Source organism: Pagrus pagrus (assembly GCF_965226575.1).
Source record: "Pagrus pagrus genome assembly, chromosome: 13".
Classification (NCBI taxonomy): domain Eukaryota; kingdom Metazoa; phylum Chordata; class Actinopteri; order Spariformes; family Sparidae; genus Pagrus; species Pagrus pagrus.
Genome location: NC_140197.1, coordinates 27917034 through 27935981, shown reverse-complemented (window position 1 = coordinate 27935981; position 18948 = coordinate 27917034). Strand labels below are relative to the sequence as shown.

Below are 18948 nucleotides of genomic sequence, written 5' to 3'. Positions count from 1 at the left end.
ACCCCAAAGAGAATAACAGCACAGATATTGAATCTGGCTCCAGCGGATGAACCTCAGATAAAAAAAAAAAAAAAAAATACCCAAGGTGTGATTTCACAATGTAACCTTCAACCTCACATTTACATGCCGACTTTTTTTTTGTCCAGAAAATATTGCTAAAGCGAGCTGCAGCCGGGTGCATTTGCATGTTGAAAGGTTAATCTATGTTTTTATTAAAAAATATTGAATAAACTCTCTCTCTCTCTCTCTCTCTCTCTCTCTCCCTCGCAAGTCAATTCATAGAATACGGTGCGAGACAAAAAAAAAACACAAGTAAGAGGATCTCGCCTCTGGTTCTGCGCCGGCCTCCACTTCGATTTTATATTCCTTTAACTTGTACATAAAGCTCGGAGAGGCTTAACACACTCACGCATCTCCGAATCCCTGTCATGTTAAATCCACTCTCATGAACGGAGATCCTCTATGCCAGGCTCACTAAATATTCTCAAGAGCACTCGCAAGAAAATTGGGAGTGTTTCCATTTCCTATTCTGTTCCACTCCCTGCTCCGATGCAGTCATTAGAGAGGGTGAATCAGCAGATATTTTGATTTCATTAGATTGTATGGGTTGTACAGCAGACTGTTACACTGGTTTCGAGTTTGAGCTAATTTATTCATATCGTTTTTGTTTTTTTTGTAATGAGAAAGTCTGAGATGCTTTGCGGAGAGGAGAGAAAAAAAAAGTGGAGCAAAGAAAAAGACAGAAGAATAAAGACGACAGAGTTTAATCCATTTAGTAGAAGAAGCAAAATATTTCTTCTTCTTCTTCTTCTTCTTCCTCGGAGCTGCGGTGATTAATCAAGTAATCGATTAGCTGTCGGCCGTGGAATTAATTGCCGAGCATTTTTGATAATCGATTAATCCGTTTAAGGGACATTTTAAGCAAAAATAGGCAAAATTATCTGATTTCAGCTCCTTAAATGTGAATATTTTCTCTTTTGAGAACGTCATCTTCGGCTCAATCGATGTTTTTCGCCATTTTTGGACGTTTTATTGACCAAAAGACGAACATTTAATCGAGGAAATAATCGAAAATCGCAGCCTTGTTCGTACCTGAACGTCTAACGCAGTGGGTCTGTACATTTCTACACATTCCTCTCTGTAAATGTATTCATCATTTCCTCTAGCTGATTTATGTTATGAGCCCTGAGCAGGTGTGTGTGTGTCTGTGTGTGTGTGTGTGTGTGTGTGTGTGTGTGTGTGTCACTTTCATTTGGCTGGATGATTACAAAAACACTTCAAACGCCTCAGAACATGATGCACTCTACCTGGCACGCGTTATCGTTAAACCTTGAGAAAACTTCGCCGTACGTCCCGCGTGTGTGTGTGTGATGCCTGATCAATCAATCAATTAATGAGAGTCTGCGAACAAACAAACGTCGCTGCATTTGTAACGACGCTGCGATCGTCGTGTTTAATTAGCAAAAACTTTGAAACCTGGAAGGTATGGCAAACATCGCCACTTTATTTCCATGTCACTTCCCCTGCGGAAGAAAAAATAAATAAATAGTAATTTCATCATCCAAGTCTCGCTGTCAGTGGGTAACGACAGCGAGCGAGGCGTTCGTGTTGTTTAGCTCAGCTCCCATTAATTGGATGTTTCCGTCACTCACTCCATTAAAGGCACAAGAGCAGATCATGACGAGCATTTAAATGCATCCGAAGAGGAAGCCGAGGATGGAATATTGATGAGGGGGACCGACGCCGGCCAATCGGCTTCATTAACGTTCGCCTTCCTCCTCGACTGTTTTTTTTTTTTTCCGGTGTTACATCAGAATCGCTTGCTCACATCAAACAAACCGCTGCAGGGTTCACCTGGAAGCCGCCTGAGGCGAGCGCTCTCACACCCGGTTTGATTGGCATGTTCTTACCTCCCCAAATGAGCCAAGCTCCATCCTGATTCTCACGCCGGGCTGAAAGTGCCTGTTGTACATTTTCAAGTTTTTTTTCCCGCTTCCTATCTCATCTCTCTCTCATTTTTTTTCCTCCCACCCCTCTCTTGCTTTTTTTTCTCTCCCTCCTCTGGATCAGTGCCCACTGTGCCACCAGGAAATGTACAAGCCGAGCCTGTCAACTCCACCACGGTGCGTTTCACCTGGAGCGCCCCGAGCCCTCAGTTTATCAATGGAATCAACCAGGGATATAAGGTGAGCCCCGGCACCGTTCTGTCAACTGGTGCACTCTAGTGGTCGGAGGCAGACGAGCACGCTAGTCTGCAAACATCTCATCATGTCTTCAGCACTGAAAGGATATATGTCTCTCAGTGGTACTTAAAGACACGTGAGCAGTTTCTCACATGTTCTCATAGACAGCTGTTGCAAATGGGGACTTGTTTTAAAACACAAAATGGCTCCATACTCCTCTTTAAGATAAATCAAAGTCTCCAGAAGCACCAAGATCCAGAATTGATTTCAAAAGGCGTTATTTAAATCCTTTTATGTCATCAAAATCTGCAGTGTAACCGCCAAAATAAAAGCATTAACCAACCAAAGCGCTCGTTGAGGGTGTAAATAAGGTCATTTTAGATGAATGTGGGATCCCGAGGCTTCTGGAGACGCCAGACAAAATCATTTTAGGAGTATTTTTATTTGTTTTTTACATTTTAAAACAAGTCCCCATCTACTTCAGTTGTTTAGGAGAATGATGTAACCTTTTGTTTTGACTGTGACGCTCCAGAAATGTTTTGTCTGACTATTAACTTCATTGGCGTGGAGGTGGGTAGGTAATGAGTGCATTTTCATTTTTGTGTGAACTCTTCCTTTAACCTAAGAGGAGGCCCTACAGGTGAAAACAGTATTTCTTTTTCATGGATGAGATTTCTGGTGATTTTGCCTCCATAGCTTGACTTCAAATTTCTGTTCTGGACATTTACACATATTTAATTAGATAATACTTCCAATTGTGTGTCTAAAATGCGCACAATCATCGTTTCCAGCTGTTGGCGTGGGAACCAGGCCGTGGAAACGAAGTCACCGTCGTCACGGTGCGTCCCAACTTCCAGGACAGCGTTCACATCGGTTACATCTCCGGCCTGAAGAAGTTCACCGAGTACTACATATCAGTGTTGTGCTTCACCACCCCGGGGGACGGTCCACGCAGCCCCCCACAGCGGCTTCGCACCCACGAGGACAGTGAGTTCAGGATATTATATATTTTATGGTACAGACAGATAATTACGTGTCAGGCTGCTGTTCTGCTCGTTTACTACCTGTTTTTTATGATTTTGTTTACAGCCCCCGGTGCCGTGGGACACCTCAGCTTCACCGACATCCTGGACACCTCGCTGAAAGTCAGCTGGAAGGAGCCGCAGGAGAAAAACGGCGTTCTCACAGGTAACCGAGCGACATTAACACGTCTGTGAGTCGCCGCCGTGTGTTTTTCTCTGCCTCACACTTTGGATTTCGAACACTTCCTCCAGGCTACCGTATCTCCTGGGAGGAGTTCAACAGGACCAATACTCGGGTGACCCATTATTTGCCCAACTTAACTCAGGAGTACAAAGTGACGGGGCTCACCGCGCTCACCACTTACACCATCCAGGTAGCAGCCATGACCTCCAAGGGCCAGGGGCAGCTCTCCGCCTCCACCATCTCCTCCGGTGTACCGCCAGGTCAGATGAGATATTTCACTTTAAGTTGACTTAAATTAGAGTGTTTTCACATGGAGTCCGGCTGAAATGAACCAAACTCGGTCCTCTTTCTGGTCCACTTCAGCTCTGATGGGGCCTCAGTCCTCTCTCTGTTCTGACCTTCTCTGCTTTGGATTATCAGTAGTTTCACTCGGCACCAGATTGCTGAGGATTCTCTGCTTTTTCTCAGTTTAGTGTGCGGTAAAGTACTTTTTTACCTCGACACGGCGCTGCAGAGTGGTCCTACTGAAGCCTTTTACGCTCATATAAACAGAACATTTAAGTCTTAGCGTTGTAAAACAGTTGTGCAGTAATTTCTTCCTAAAAACTACTCTGTCGTCTCCCGTGTTTGTTTTTGCGAGCGTCTCAGTTTTGTCTACGGCAAGCCCAGAGGGCTAAAACGCAATCGCAAAGGGCGATGCTGACTAATCACTCTGTGTTCGCTTAGAGGGTTTGGAAGGCACCGAGTGAGAAAACACCCCTGTAAGAGCCTGAAACATCCACTGAAATGATTTCAAGATGACTCATTTCCACTTACTGTGACTCAACAGATTTTCTCCTCAGCTGTGATAATTTAAAAGTGTATTTTAATCCGTCTCTCCTCCATCCTCCTCCTCTTCATCCGCAGAGTTGCCCGGCCCTCCGACCAATTTAGCCATCTCCAACATCGGCCCCCGCTCCGTCGCCCTGCAGTTCAAACCCGGCTACGATGGCAAGACCTCCATTTCCCGTTGGCTGGTCGAAGCCCAAGTAAGACACTTCACATCTATTTCAACATAATGAGAACAGTCTGGGGTTTTGTGTGTGTGTTTGTGTGAGTGCACATTTTTCTGTGATAGCAGTTAATTAGTTTAATTTGTTGAGCTGCTGATATCTCCTCTTTGTCTCTGCGTGTCTCAGGTCGGTATAATAGGAGACAATGAAGAGTGGCTGACGGTTCATCAGCTGTCTAATGAACCTGACGCCAGATCGCTGGAGGTCCTGGACCTGAACCCCTATACGTTCTACAGGTACGCACACACACAGACAGACACATGTATACAGGTGTGGCATGAAGACAAAAATCTTGTACACCTGCGTACTTTACAACCCTGAGATCTGATTCACACAGCGCCCATTTTCCTGCGTTGTACCGCTCACATGTGGTACCGTCGTATAAACAGTTGTATAAACGGACAGAATCAGACAAATGTTAGTTATTTCACTGCTTTGTGATTGATTAGCAACTAAAAAGACGATGATAGTGAAAATTTGGAGAGACGTCAGGACATGACTGGAGGTAAAACGACATATTTGATAACCCCTTAGCTAACGTTAGACAGCAGCTTACGTTTAAACCACCGCTAACGTTAGACAGCAGCTAACGTTAGCCTTCAACCACTTCCGAGCTAACTTACAAGACACATTTATTTAAACCTGGCGGTAAAACACAAGCGCTATTGTTAGCTAGGAAAGTGGTTGAATGCTAACGTTAGCTAACAGGTTATCACATATGCTATGTTGCCCTGAAATATGTGTCCCTTCAGATTTTCACTAATCGTTGTCTTTTCACCAGCTAATCAATCAAGAAGTGGTTAATTGATAATGACTTGGCACGTTTCCTACGTTTGTACCCACCCTGACTGTGACATCAGAGGAAAATGGCCGCCATGTCAGAATCAGAATCAGAAATTCCCTTATTCGTTCCACAAACGGGGAAATTTGATGCGTCACAGCAGCCAAAGGACAGTTCAGTATAACAATAAACAATAATGATAATAGTAGAAAATAATATGTTAAATTCTTTAAATTGAACTTTAAATTCTCGGGAAAGATGCAGAATAATTGGCCCCGCTGGTGTGAATTTGCATGAATATCTGGCATTAACTAGTTTCATGAGTTTCATTCATTCACTCACGTTTTGCTACTGACCCTTAGAGACTCTTTCCAGGACGTCTGAAATATGTATTTGTCTTTCTCCATCTCTTACTCGCTGAGGAGGGCGAGGCTCGACAGCAACCAGAAACAAGTCGTGATGACTAAAAAGGGGAAAAACGTGTGAATGTTTGTCATGAATCGGGGAAAAACGCGGAGAGTTTTGACCGCGGGAGGAAACTAGGAGAGAGCAATGAAAAGCCAGAGTGAAAATAAAGTGAAAATGATTCACTGATTATCCTTTATCTTGATAAATCCTTTCAATTTACTGTTATCCAAGATTTCTCTGCCACCACAATGACCCAGTTTCCTTTTGGGCATCATTAAAGTTTCATCTAATCTAATCTAAACTAATCTAATCTAATCCTTCCCGCCGTATCATCGCGATTAAACGCCCACCTTCGGTCGATTTACTCCACCGTCAGCTCGTTTTCCCTTTTTTTCCCCCTCCAGGTTCCGGATGTGTCAGGTGAACATCGTGGGCACCAGTCCTCCCAGTCAGCCCTCCAGGAAGATCGAGACCCTGCAGGCCCCTCCGGACATCTCCCCCGCCAACGTCACCCTGCGCACGGCCAGCGAGACCAGCCTGTGGCTCCGCTGGGTGGTGAGTGCTCACGGCTCGTTGCACATCGCGGCCTCGCTGAGAGCGTATGAAGTTGGTGGAGTTTATACGATTATGATCAGATTTAGATAGGCATGTCTGAGTCGCTCCTTCTTCAGACTTGGGATTATTGAAATCTCGGCGCTGTAGATGAAGGTACGCCTCTGCATGCTCATGAGCCGTTTGAAATTGCTCGTCTGTTTTCTTTTCCGTCCTTGTCGTTGGTAAGATGGAACGTCATGTTGGTGCTGAATTGGTAAAACGCCCTTGGGATATTAATTGGATCCAACATTTTTTAAAGATAAGCTTTGTCAAATCAGATTTAGGCAATTTCATTTTGCCTTCAGAATCCATTTTTTTAAATATGTTTCAGAAAGTTTGACATTAACTGGTGACTCTTTCAATGGGAGTTGCTTTTTTTTTTATCTCAGCCGACTCTAAAGCGTCGCTCTCGTCACAAAAACTAATTTCACTTCGTTACATCTTCATTGTCGTTCAAGTCGCAGGTCAGGTCACATGCTGTGTTGACTTCCAAACAACTAAAGTAGCTGGGGACTTGTTTTAAAAGCTAATAAAACAACTGAAATAAAGACATAAATTGGCTCTTATATAGGTCATGCAGCATAGTCCAAGTCTCTGGGAGCCCTGAGGAGTTATTTATGCCTTTTTTAAAGCCAAAATCGTCACTGTAGCTGCAAAGCCAAAAGCGTTAGCGCACACAGTTGGATTACACCCGATGTATGGAGCCATTTTTGTTTTTTTGTTCCTTTAAGTCCAGATACTGCAGTCTTAATCTGTCTACAGTCTAATAATGATGTTATTGGCCGATTTATCTAACCTGCTCAGTATGTAAGACAATGAATTGAACTTATTGATATTCAGTGACATAATAGTAATAAAAAAAAAAAAATAACTTTAACTTTATTTCACTTTTAAACTGTGAAATTCTGACTGAATTCGAGTCGTCATGTCTCAATTCAAGTCGAGTCTCGAGCCATTTATTTCAAGTTGGCTGTCATCAGAACCTGGAGTCCACGTCTCTGCTGATTTCACTGTTTCGACCATGAAAAGTTGCCTCTTCTTTCTCCTCTGTATCTGTTTTTTTGTGCTTTTGTAGCTGTTATATGCTGAACACACGTGAAAACACTGATTGTGTTCTGGAAAGCCGGTGCGCTCTCCGTCCTTGATTATTGCTCCCCTCGTCAGCGTCCGGCCCAAAATATATTCTTTGCTGCGTCTGTCCATTATCACCGCCGTGCCAGTGGCTGAGCAGGTGCCAGGCTGCCGGCGGTCTCGTTTCAGGAGCTCCTGCAGGATTATAACGAGCGCATGTTACCTGGATTTAACAGCGGAGGAGTGTCGGCCGTGTGATGTGGCTCTACAAGTTAATGACATAGCTCAATGATTGCGGGCGATTTGAAAGCTGGTATTATGCCGCAGTAAAAATTTTGTGGTCAGCTTCACGGCCGTGACACGGGAAGTCTCAGCTCCAATCAGACTCGCTCTTTAGAAATCAGTATGCTCACTTATCATGCTCAATTATGTGTGTGATATACTGCAGAGGAAACACTGGCTGGATGACTTTTACAGTGATTGCAAAACGCCATAAGAAGTCACGACGTTAAGTTCAATATTAATGTACTCAAAGTCACTCAAACCTATGTTTTTTCATTGCCTTGAAGAACTCTACTCAGAAAGATATTTACGTCCTCTTCTTCTTTATTATTATTGGTTTAACAGATTTAGCGACAGTGCTGTTATTGTAAGACAATGGCGCATTAGCACATTTTATTAAACCCACTCAGCGCGGTGCTTAGCGCTAAGAGGGTTTAGCTTCCCTTCCCATATTGCCTCTCATCGCTCCTGACAACACCTCTCAGCTGCTGTAAAATCACTGTTAAGTACGACCTCTCATGGCTTACTGCTTCACTATACGCTCAGTTATGATGTCATTTATATTGATTTTTCCTTGAACTGGGGGAATAAAAACAAAAAATCCTCTGTCAGCCTCTTCCAGAGTGGGAGTACAACGGGAATCCGGATCTCGTCGGCTACAAGGTGCAGTACTCCAAAGCCGGGTCTAAGGGGGGAGTCCTGTCTCATGTCATCATGGACCGGCTGGAGAGGGAGTTCACCATCGAGGACCTGGAGGAGTGGACCGAGTACGAGGTCAGAGTTCAGGCTGTCAACGGTATCGGCTCCGGGCCCTGGAGCCAGCCGGTCCACGGCAGGACCAGAGAGTCTGGTGAGGACAGAAACGAGCTTCATTACTAAGCTCAACACGTACTCGCTCAGACACATGCTCGAGTGCTAAGCTGCTGTCCATCCTCTCACTGCAGTGCCCTCCAGCGGTCCCACCAACGTGTCGGCTTTCGCCACAACCTCCAGCAGCATCCTGGTGCGGTGGGGGGAGGTCCCAGAGGCGGATCGCAACGGACTCATCCTGGGATACAAGGTTAGATGTCAACAGTCAATCCACAGTTTATACCGTCCCTCTGAGAGTGAGTGCAGAATAATAATAAGACCATAAACACTGTGTGTGTGTGTGTTCAGGTTGTGTATAAGGAGAAGGACTCGGACACAGCTCCTGACTTCTGGCCCGTGGAGGGAAACACCAGCCACAGCGTCCAGCTGAACGGGCTGGGCAAGTACGTCCTGTATGAGATCCAGGTTCTGGCCTTCACGCGGATCGGAGACGGGAGGAGCAGCTCGCCGTCCATTTTGGAGAGGACCCTGGACGATGGTAAACATACGAGCAGCCTAAACATATATGTTGATGTATGTACTATATATTGTGGGTCGACTTGTCTTCCTGGCAGATAATTGGATCCGATATTAAGCAATTTTATGATCACACGCGTCAGTTTTTTTGTTTTTAATCCAATTGCTGATGAAATAAATTAATTTAATGCTCTATGTAGCTCTAATGTAGCATGTGATCTGCATAGTTACTAGTAACTAGTTTTAAAATAAAGGTAGTGGAGTATAAAGCAGCTGAAGATTAAAACATTTTAACTTAAAGGGTAGCTCCACGCCTTTTGTTGCTCCTGGAGAGGCTGCATGGAATCTGCCTGCAGTGGTGTCACTCAGTGGCTCCGTTGCATTGTGGGTAATGTAGGCCCCAGGCTGTGAAAAGGAAAAGTGTTATAGGAGAGCACTGCTAGAGGGCAAAACTGGACTGCTTTGCAAAACCTGGTTCCACATTACCCACAATGCAACTGAGTAACATCAATGGAGCCACAAAAGGCTTTGTACTTACTTTTTCTCACATGTACTCACTTTAATGTGTAAAAAATTGCGGGAATCAGCCTTTAAGCACAGTTTCTTGAGTAAATGTCATTAGTTACATTTCTTCACTGCAGCCTATTCAATCTTCTTATCTTTCTGAAACGCGTTTCTCACCACGCTGAGATCATTTCACTCGTCGCGGATCAATTTGCATCAAGAATTTTCTTGCTTGAAGTGTTTTTCCAGCGGCTGATTGAAACGTTCTGCCTTCTAACTCCTTGTTTGAAGAAGCATGTGAGAGAGTTTTTTTTAATCCCTGGATGTACATGTATGGCACATGTAATATTTTTACCCTGATCGGTTGGTGTTATGTGTTTTCATGTAGTACCGGGCCCTCCCGTCGGCATCCTCTTCCCAGAAGTCAGAACCACATCAGTCAGGCTCATCTGGCAGCCTCCTGCACAGCCCAACGGCATTATCCTGGGTCAGTTAAATACCATCATGAGAGCAAATGTGTTGCTTTTGTCCTTCAGATGTCTCCACAGGCCGCTGTTTGATTTTGTAGTGCAGCCCGAAATCGTTCTCTTTGCTCTCTCTCTCTCTCCGACTGATCCGAGTTTTGCCTTCTCAGCCTATCAGATCACATACAGAAGAAACTCTTCAAACAGCAACGCCGCCACTGTAGACGTGCTGAGCCCCAGCGCGCGGCAGTACACAGCCACCGGACTCAAACCAGAACTGGTGTATGTGTTTCGCCTCACCGCTCAAACACGAAAGGGATGGGGGGAGGCTGCCGAGGCTTTGGTGGTCACGACAGAAAAGCGAGGTAAAAAAAAAAAACACAGCGGCTGAAATGTTTTATTCAAATGACTCTCCTCTAAAAATATTAACTGTTGAGAGTGAACCCGTGTGTGTGTTTGTGTGTGGCCTTCAGCCCGACCCCAGCCCACGAGCCGTCCTGTAGTGCCTCAAGATGAAGTCCAGGCTCGCAGAGTGCTGTTGTCATGGGAACCGGGCAGCGACGGCCTGTCCCCAGTTCGTTATTACACAGTCCAGTACAGAGAGCTGCCAGACAGCAACTGGACTGTCCACTCTGCGTCAGTCAGCCATGAGACACACTCCTACATCGTGGACAGGTAACTGTCAAGGTCCACTTACTCTACCGTCATTTATTTGTTTGTTTTTATTATATATTTTATTAAATATCATATAATATTTTATTTATCTCAAACAAAACTAATAACTACATGTTTAAGTTTAATGTAGTGCAGATAAAAGTACATTATTTCCCTCTGAAATGAAGTGAAGTAGCAAAAAATTGAAATACTCAGGTAAAGTACAAGTACCTTAAAAGGGGGCTAAAGTGTGTTAACAGGTGAAATGATATCACTCAGTGGCTAAGTTGCATTGTGGGTAATGTAGGCAGGGAAAAGCAGACATCAGGTGTTTTCATCGTTGGACTCATTGTGGACAGTTTAAAAACAAATGTCCAGACTATGACAGAAAAAATCCATGCAGCCATTTTTAATCCGACGCGTCCTCCTTCCTTCGCTTGTGCCTACATTACCCATAATGCAACTCAGCCACTGAGCGACACGACTGGAGGCAATTTATGAGATTACATGCAGCTTCCTCTGGAGCCACACAAAGCTTTTATACATCCCTCTCACACATTCCCTCCCTGTAGCGCCGTAAACACAGTTTCAGAGTGTAATACAACACGATGCTCGTACAATACATGAGAACAAGCTGTACGAGACGTACACATCGCTGTTTTTCTCCCCTTCAAGGTTGAAGCCTTTCACTTCCTACCAGTTTCGTGTAAAAGCCACCAATGACATCGGGGACAGTGAATACAGCCAGGAGAGCGAGGCCATCACAACGCTGCAGGACGGTGAGAACTTGTGACAAACACTGTCAGCGTGCGGCGCTGTTCTGACGCACTAATTGTGTGAGCATGCCTCCACATCAGCGTTTCAACTTTGGATTTTTTCACAGTGAATACTTTACGTCAACACTGCGTGTGTTTACTCTCAAGCTGTTCCCCCCGCCAGACTGTTTGAATTATATATCACTCTCGACAGCTGTGTTGGTTTGCTCGCACCGACAGTCTTTTTTTTTTTATCCTCTCCAGCCCCAGACAAAGCCCCGACGATCCTGTCCGTTACACCTCACACCACCACCTCGGTGCTGGTCCGCTGGCAGGTACGCTGTGACTTACATCACATGTTTTTATGAATGAGAGGATGAATGATGAAAGTTATGACCCAGAGCTGGTTTTGTGTTCAGGTGAGACACTACAGGTGAACATTATGTTTTCATGCACTGGTCAACTTCGAGATTTTGGGCTCTACTTTCAGACTAGTGGAAGAAAATGTCCCAAAAAAACATATTTAGGTGTTTATTTTTGTACAAATTAGTGCCTCATTTGCATAATTAAGCATGAAATATCAGAAAACGTACAATACAAAAAATAATTGTCTTAATGTGAGTTATCAGCTGGGGAGGTTTCATGGTGATTTCCTTTCGACATTTATATCTCTGATTCTCTGAGTCTCCACTTCAGTTGCTCTCCCACTCAGCAAAACACATCCAGAGAGGCGCCAATTGACCGCTCTTTGTCGACGTTGAAAAGACTTCCACTGAAGGTTTTTGCCTTCAGTGGAAGTCTTTCTTACGTCTTTTTTAAGATGTCTTTTCAACGTTCACTTTCACTTCGGATCCTTAAAGGGTTGAAAACTAAAAGTATTTACGTCGGCGTTTCAAGACGTCTTTTAAACTCCGATTACAGACGCCGGAGGATCAACGTCTCGTGGTTCAGAATTACAGCTGTTTTGTGACGGCCCAATTTTAGTACATCCTGCAAAAGCTACAGGGTGGTGCCGACTCTACCAGGCGAGCTAGCAGGGAATCGTGCAGACTCACCTCTTTAACTGTAATAATAATAACGATTAACTGCGTCCCGTTCTGTCATGATTCACTATCAGCTTCACTGATTACCATGTTTTGTAATAGTAGCCCACCTGAAGAAGGTCTGAGGACCAAAACATGGTTTTCAATAAAGATCACAGTAAATGAAGATGTCTTTTGGATTTGTTTTGCTCAGCGGGTAGACAAACTTTCCATCTTCTGAAGGTTTTCACAGAGGGGTTTGTTCATATATCATTTAGAGCCTGATTTATACAGAAGATATCCAAAATTCCCTCTGTAAAAAACCTTTGACTGTAGCATGTCAACAGAATGAAACAAGAATTTTTGAACTCAGCTTGATCCAGTGGTCACTGTTCTGTTCTGGAAATGCTGAAGGGACACCATGTTGTTTTGGAGAAGACATTCAGACTCAGAATTTTAATATTTACAACATTAATGAGGAAATAATACAAACTGAGAAATATAATTGTTTTCCATCAGTGAATAAACAAGATGTTCGCAGAGGAAAATAAGGTCCCAGAACACAGTTTGAAGCTAGAAAGGTGGCAGGGTCCGCCAAGTAAACAAAGTAAAACAAGCAGGGAGCAGCATATTACCACAGTAACTGCTCACTGTTGGTGCTGTTAGCTAGTTAGCTCCATTAGCCGAGCGTCTATTCATCCAGACTGGGAGCTCAACAAGAGTGTTTCTCTTCACAGCCTCCATCTGAAGATCACATAAATGGAGTCCTGTTGGGGTTCCGGGTCCGGTACCGGGAGCTACACTACGACCGAATACGCAGCTTCACTGTCCGCACAGTCAACAGTCCCTCCGCCAACTGGGCCGATCTGACTGGTGAGTTCACATTTCGGTCAAATACGTCCGCTTTTATGCAGAAATCGGTGCTTTTTACATCCGAGTCTTGCTTTGATGCTATCAGCAAAAGGCCTTGAGTGAGTTCTGGTGAAAAGATAAGTCTGATAATATATCTGCTTCACCTCTTTTCCCAACCCCGCCCGTCCTCCCTCCAAACTCCAGCTCCTTACAGCATCAGGAACCTAAGTGAATCCTCGCTCACCCAATACGAACTGGATAGTAAGTCTCCTATCGCTCTTGTGCCTTCCCTTCCATCACTCTCCATCTGTTTGAATGCCATCTGTTGTATTGTACTTCCACACATTATACCATTTGTATGATAATTTACTGCGAGCGCGCGTTGCACCATCCTCCCACTCAGCTGCATCCGCTGAGAGGCCGGGCGCTGAGGGGCCGCCGATGAGTTTTTATGATGTGCGGACGACTTTAATCTCTCCGAGCTGCCCTGTCGTTTTTTTTTCCCAGTGTGTTTTTGTTTCATTTTAATCACCGACAAATCTTCCTCGTGTCCCCACAACAACCCCGTCTTTTCATCAGCTCGCCTTATAATTCCAAGCCCTCGTCTTTTTTCATTCAATTTTGTGATGTTGTCTTGCCACGGGCGTCACTGTGACTGTGTGGTCTCTCTGGAGCGAACTTCTTTTTTTTCTCCTCTTTTTATCTTAACCGTTTTTATTACAACGCTGCCGTCTCTCCTCGCAGATTTGAGTAAACACAAACGCTACGAGATCCGTCTCAGTGTGTACAACGCTGTGGGGGAGGGTCCCAGCAGTGCACCACAGGAAGTGTTTGTTGGAGAGGCGGGTGAGTGTGTTTGTCTGCTTTACCTTCTTATCTTGTCGAGTAACAAATGGAGCAGATAAAACGTATTTACACTCTGCTCCCTTCCAGTCCCGACATCCCCTCCTCAAACTGTGGTGGTCCAGTCTTCAACAGCCACGCAGCTGGACGTCACGTGGGACCCTCCACCTCTGGATGCTCAGAACGGGGACATTCAGGGTTACAAGGTATCAATAATGTGTCTTTTTTTCCTCTCTGTGTTTGCTGCAAATCTGCCAAAATTACATCATCTTTAATATTTCCATTGAACAACTGATGAATCCTGCACCCTAAACTCTTTTATTCTCTTTATAGATCTATTTCTGGGAGTTTCAGCTGCAGAACGAGACGGAGCGCCTGCGCACTCTGTTCCTGCCGGAGCTCGGGGTGAAGCTGAAGAACCTGACGGGCTACACCACCTACATGATCAGCGTGGCAGCCTTCAATGCTGCAGGGGACGGGCCCCGCTCCCTGCCCACTAGAGGGCGCACTCAGCAAGCAGGTGAGTTGCAGTGAATCCAGATGTGGCTGAGGGGAGATTGCAGATGATGTTCAGATTAACTTGCAGCAAAGAGACCTGCTGCCAGCACCATGCAGCATTTGACAGTCTGAGGGTTGTGCTTTCTTTGGGCCTCTCAAATGTTTCCCCCTGTCTGTCTGTCTCCCCCTCCCCTCCTCTGTCTTCTGCACAATTATACTCTTTATTTAACCACATTGTTAATGGTTTCTCAAGTGATTTTGTAGAGTGGCATCTCAAGGTTAGTCCGCTCTTCTGTGACAAAAGGTGCCTGCGAAAGAATAGACGCTGAGTGCTTTCAGCTCGAGTCACCGCGCCGCACAAAAACTTCACACTGGAGCTGGAGTGCTGCTGCTTTAAGACAAATAATGCAAGACCCACTTCTCCTATTCACTGAGAAATAGAACAGTTTCACTAAAGAGTTTAGTTTCGTCCTGTGGGATACAGCATAAGAGATCAGAGCCTTCTTGGCACCTCCTCCAGGACAAGTCACGGGGGTGGAAGCCTAATGACAGCGGCAGAGCGCTGAATACAGAGTGCGGGGGACACATGTAGATTAGTTTTTTTTGGCCGCAACTGCACAAAGACGTCTGTGTTTACAAGCGAGCGAGAGTCCCTCCTCTGCGGTTTCAGCACAAAAATGGTTTACAGTATAAATTTCTCTTGTCTTTTCCACCCCCTTGAAGGCTGTGACATTGGCGAGGGGTACAAAGTGCTGAGAACTTAAAAAACACAGGCAGGAATTTTGGCTCTCCGCACCACAGGGTACTGGGAAGTGAGCCAACACAAGCTTTTGTGAATTTTATGCAGAATTGTAGCAAAAATCCTGACACTTAGCTGGATCTGGGTTGGGTCAGCAGGCAGAATTCTCACAGCTCGTTTTCAAGGTCACTGGCTGATATTTAACACTCTTATGTAGACTTTCAGTTGGCTTTTTCAGTGCCTCATTTGCTTAAACAGTGTGTACACCGCCAGGGTGCATGCTTTTACATGCACAAAACATTTTGTTGTTCGTGCTCTGATAAAGAACAATGAACAATGAGACTGCTTTCATTTTATAATCTCCTAATATTTCAGTTTCATGGCGTCTAGCATAACACGATTTTTTTCCTTTTGAGACTTTGAGCTGTGCCTTTGCATTTCCCTCTGTCGCACTGGTCCAGTGGTGTTTTTGTTGCCAGTTTACCCAAATGTCTCGAGTGTTTGGAGCAAATGGGGAAAAGCTGCAACAGAGGTAATTTAAGTAGGTGAAAAATTACTTTTGTGACTTGTGAAAACTCCCCGGATGTATCCTGGTGGTATAAGCCTGCCTTTGGACGACTATTTCTGTCAGGAGTCTCCTCACTTTTGCTATCTTCGTATTACTGTCGTCAAAATCACACTCGCTGTGGTAATCAACGTGTTATTATGGATCCCACTGCCTTTTTGGCAAGACCTAGCCTACTCTGCCTCTGATTGGTTGCCTTTGTTGATTGTGTGTCTTTGGGCTAGGCAGAGTGGACAGGCTGGGTGTCAGTTGGGCGATCGCTAGCTAGCCTAGAGACACTGCAGTTGCAAAAGCTGAAGAGGTCGGTGTGTTTACCGGGGAAACTACATCTCATAATCCGCTGTATCTGCTTCACCACTGGTCGTTTTGTTTACCAAATCAACCAGAAAAATACAGACAAGAAACATTAACACCAGACAGCCACTGGACATACAGTTAAGAAACATCATGCTAGCTGGCTAATTGTTATCTCATTTGTGGTGTGATTAATAGTGAACGTATTTGTTTAATGGACTTTCAGTGGGCCACAATAATCTTTGTCAGATTTTTTGTGTCTTTGATAAGAAGAAGGTGTCTATTGCTTGGACTCCCCTGCTTCGCTCACCTCCTCAAGTACAGAACAACTTCCCCTTGGCACTATTTTGCAGAGGCGCCATTGTTGCATCCTGCGTTTAGCGCCTCCTGAGATGATTGTTAGTTGGTGCAGTCAGACCGTTCTACAGCAGTGACACAGCACTGTGGAGATCTGACTATGTGAAGCTGACTGGAGAGGAACATTAAGAATGAATTAAATAATGAGTTCATGTATTTATTTTTCTGACGCATGTGGGTCTCAGTTCGTGCCTTAATTACAGCATTTCACTGAGAATTTACAGATGTTTTCATGAATATGTAGACATACGCGCTGCAGTTTGGCAGCTGAGCGTTGTCTCTGTACTGTGAAGAGATCCGACTGTCATCACCTCTTCCCTCCCTTTTTCTTCACCCAAACAAAGCGCCGAGTGCTCCGAGCTTCATCCACTTCAGCGAGTTGACCACCACCTCGGTCAACGTGTCCTGGGGAGAGCCCAAACAGGCCAACGGCATCATCGAGGGGTACCGCCTGGTTTACGAGCCCTGCACTCCAGTCGATGGTGAGAAACTCTGCCTGGAGCCCTAACAACCCTGCCATATCTTGACATACCACAGCTGGCTTTCGCAGACAGTGATTTACAACCTCTCGCCTGGTTACCGTACTCTTTTTTTTTTAACTCATGCTGCTTAAGCTCACGCTCTAATCCGTTGCAGATGAGTCTATGCCTTGCACTAATACATATGGCATGGCTGATAAAAAGAAATATGTAGGAATGCTCAGGTGAGACCTTGCAGCTTTGTCTCTGACTGGGAAAAACATGGCTAATAGGTGGCTAAGTGTGGGTGCCTGGACCAGATTGTCAAGTAATTGGGAGCAGAGGTGAAATGCTGAGCTGAGGCTGTTGTGGTCCCTCGGCTATTCACTAATGGACCCAGAGCAAGCCGAACAGAGCGGTATAGACACAGAATATCAGTTGGTCTATTACAAAAAGGTCCTAGTGTCTCCTCCTATCTGGATATCTAGACGCCTGCTGGACTAACTTTTTGTGTTATGTATGCAAAGATGTGTGTGATGGTCTGAGTCTCATGAATAAGTCTGTGTGACTGTATCTATGTGTCTATTTATATGCAAAAGCTTGGCTATTTGTCGCTTGTAGAAAGCAGTGTCTAGAGTCTTAGTGTTTTCTGCACAGACTCCTCTCCTCGCACTCCAGGTGTCAGTAAGATAGTGACAGTGGATGTGAAGGGCAGCGCTCCCCTGTGGATGAAGATCAAGGATCTGGCCGACGGCGTCACCTACAACTTCCGCATCCGGGCCAAAACGCTCACTTACGGGCCCGAGGTGGAGGCCAACATCACCACCGGGCCTGGAGAAGGTGGGAGACTGTGAATATTCTGATGTTCACGTCAGTCATAATCCTCATAGGAGGCCTGCTTTTTCTTTACTATCCGCCTATTTTTGTCTTCTCAAGGAGCCCCGGGCCCTCCTGGAGAGCCCTTTATTTCTCGGTATGGCACTGCCCTCACGCTGCATTGGTCCAGCGGCGATCAAGGCCGTGCACCCATCACACGATACGTCATCGAGGCCCGACCCTCTGGTGAGAACACTTTTTGGCTGTTGCATGATGACTACAACTTTCTTCATCAGTGTATTCACATATTTTCCTCGTCCTGCCTTTAGATGAAGGACTGTGGGATATTCTGATCAAAGACATCCCGAAAGAAGTGACATCCTACACACTGAACCTGGACATGCTACGAGAAGGGGTCACGTACGACTTCCGAGTGATTGCAGTCAACGACTATGGCTACGGGTCGCCCAGCGCCCCCTCGCCCTCCATATCAGGTACTTTAAACGTGGCGTTATGTCGCAGGCCAGGCCGACTGCAGTCAGCTAACACGGCCACTTGCTCCACGGATACTGAGCCAAATAGTTAATGGCAGCAATAAGCAGTTATGCTGCCCTCTAAAGTTTTGGAGCTACCTTTGAATTCTGGCCATATCTTGCAAATTACACCTTTAAACTAAAATGTTCTTGCCTGTTTTCTTTATTCACGTCTGTTTCATGTCGTGTTTTCAGCCCAGAAAGTGTCTCCGTTCTACGAGGAGTGGTGGTTCCTGGTCGTGATCGCTCTGGTGGGCCTCATCTTCATCCTCCTCCTGGTTTTCATCCTCATCATCCGAGGCCAGAGCAAGAAATACACCAAAAAAGCAGATTCAGGTAGGAAAGCGCCGCTGCGGCTAACGTCTTAGTTTCTCCATTTGTTTCTGCAAACCTAAGCCATCGACTGGAGTTTGTCTTCCTCTCGGACAGCTCTGCTGAGGATTGCACTCTAGCGATTGTACTTTTTAAGCTTCTACAATTAGACAAATTGCCCAGATTTCCCCCAACATTGTTCAGCTGACAGGGGAAAGATGAGAGTAAAGGTTAGTGTGGTGAAACAGGCAGGTGAATAAACATTATTGTTCATGTTTAACTGCAGCGAGGATCGATACGAGGATAAATGGCTTTGCAGTGGTTTAATGCTCAGGTCATTAGTCAGACCGAGAGTAATTATATAACTACAGCGCTGCAG

The 18948-nt window shown here is 45.2% G+C and overlaps 1 protein-coding gene across 5 annotated transcripts in view; it reads left to right on the top strand.

Annotated features, from left to right (window-relative positions):
- The window catches only part of sdk2a (sidekick cell adhesion molecule 2a), a 103784-nt gene that overhangs the window by 77132 nt on the left and 7704 nt on the right, over positions 1-18948 (top strand). For 3 of the 5 annotated variants that reach the window (XM_084372464.1, XM_084372462.1, XM_084372461.1), the window contains exons 18-42: positions 2071-2186; positions 2975-3170; positions 3273-3371; positions 3458-3649; positions 4296-4417; positions 4568-4677; positions 6035-6185; positions 8190-8427; positions 8522-8637; positions 8736-8925; positions 9796-9894; positions 10042-10236; positions 10345-10546; positions 11201-11304; positions 11545-11615; positions 13040-13175; positions 13359-13415; positions 13899-14000; positions 14088-14203; positions 14331-14517; positions 16795-16932; positions 17566-17748; positions 17845-17970; positions 18054-18218; positions 18453-18593. In XM_084372464.1, the coding sequence (XP_084228590.1) occupies positions 2071-2186; positions 2975-3170; positions 3273-3371; positions 3458-3649; positions 4296-4417; positions 4568-4677; positions 6035-6185; positions 8190-8427; positions 8522-8637; positions 8736-8925; positions 9796-9894; positions 10042-10236; positions 10345-10546; positions 11201-11304; positions 11545-11615; positions 13040-13175; positions 13359-13415; positions 13899-14000; positions 14088-14203; positions 14331-14517; positions 16795-16932; positions 17566-17748; positions 17845-17970; positions 18054-18218; positions 18453-18593 (3552 nt within the window). The remainder of the gene's footprint in view (positions 1-2070; positions 2187-2974; positions 3171-3272; positions 3372-3457; positions 3650-4295; positions 4418-4567; positions 4678-6034; positions 6186-8189; positions 8428-8521; positions 8638-8735; positions 8926-9795; positions 9895-10041; positions 10237-10344; positions 10547-11200; positions 11305-11544; positions 11616-13039; positions 13176-13358; positions 13416-13898; positions 14001-14087; positions 14204-14330; positions 14518-16794; positions 16933-17565; positions 17749-17844; positions 17971-18053; positions 18219-18452; positions 18594-18948) is intronic. The other 2 variants (XM_084372465.1, XM_084372463.1) reach the window with 1 other exon arrangement.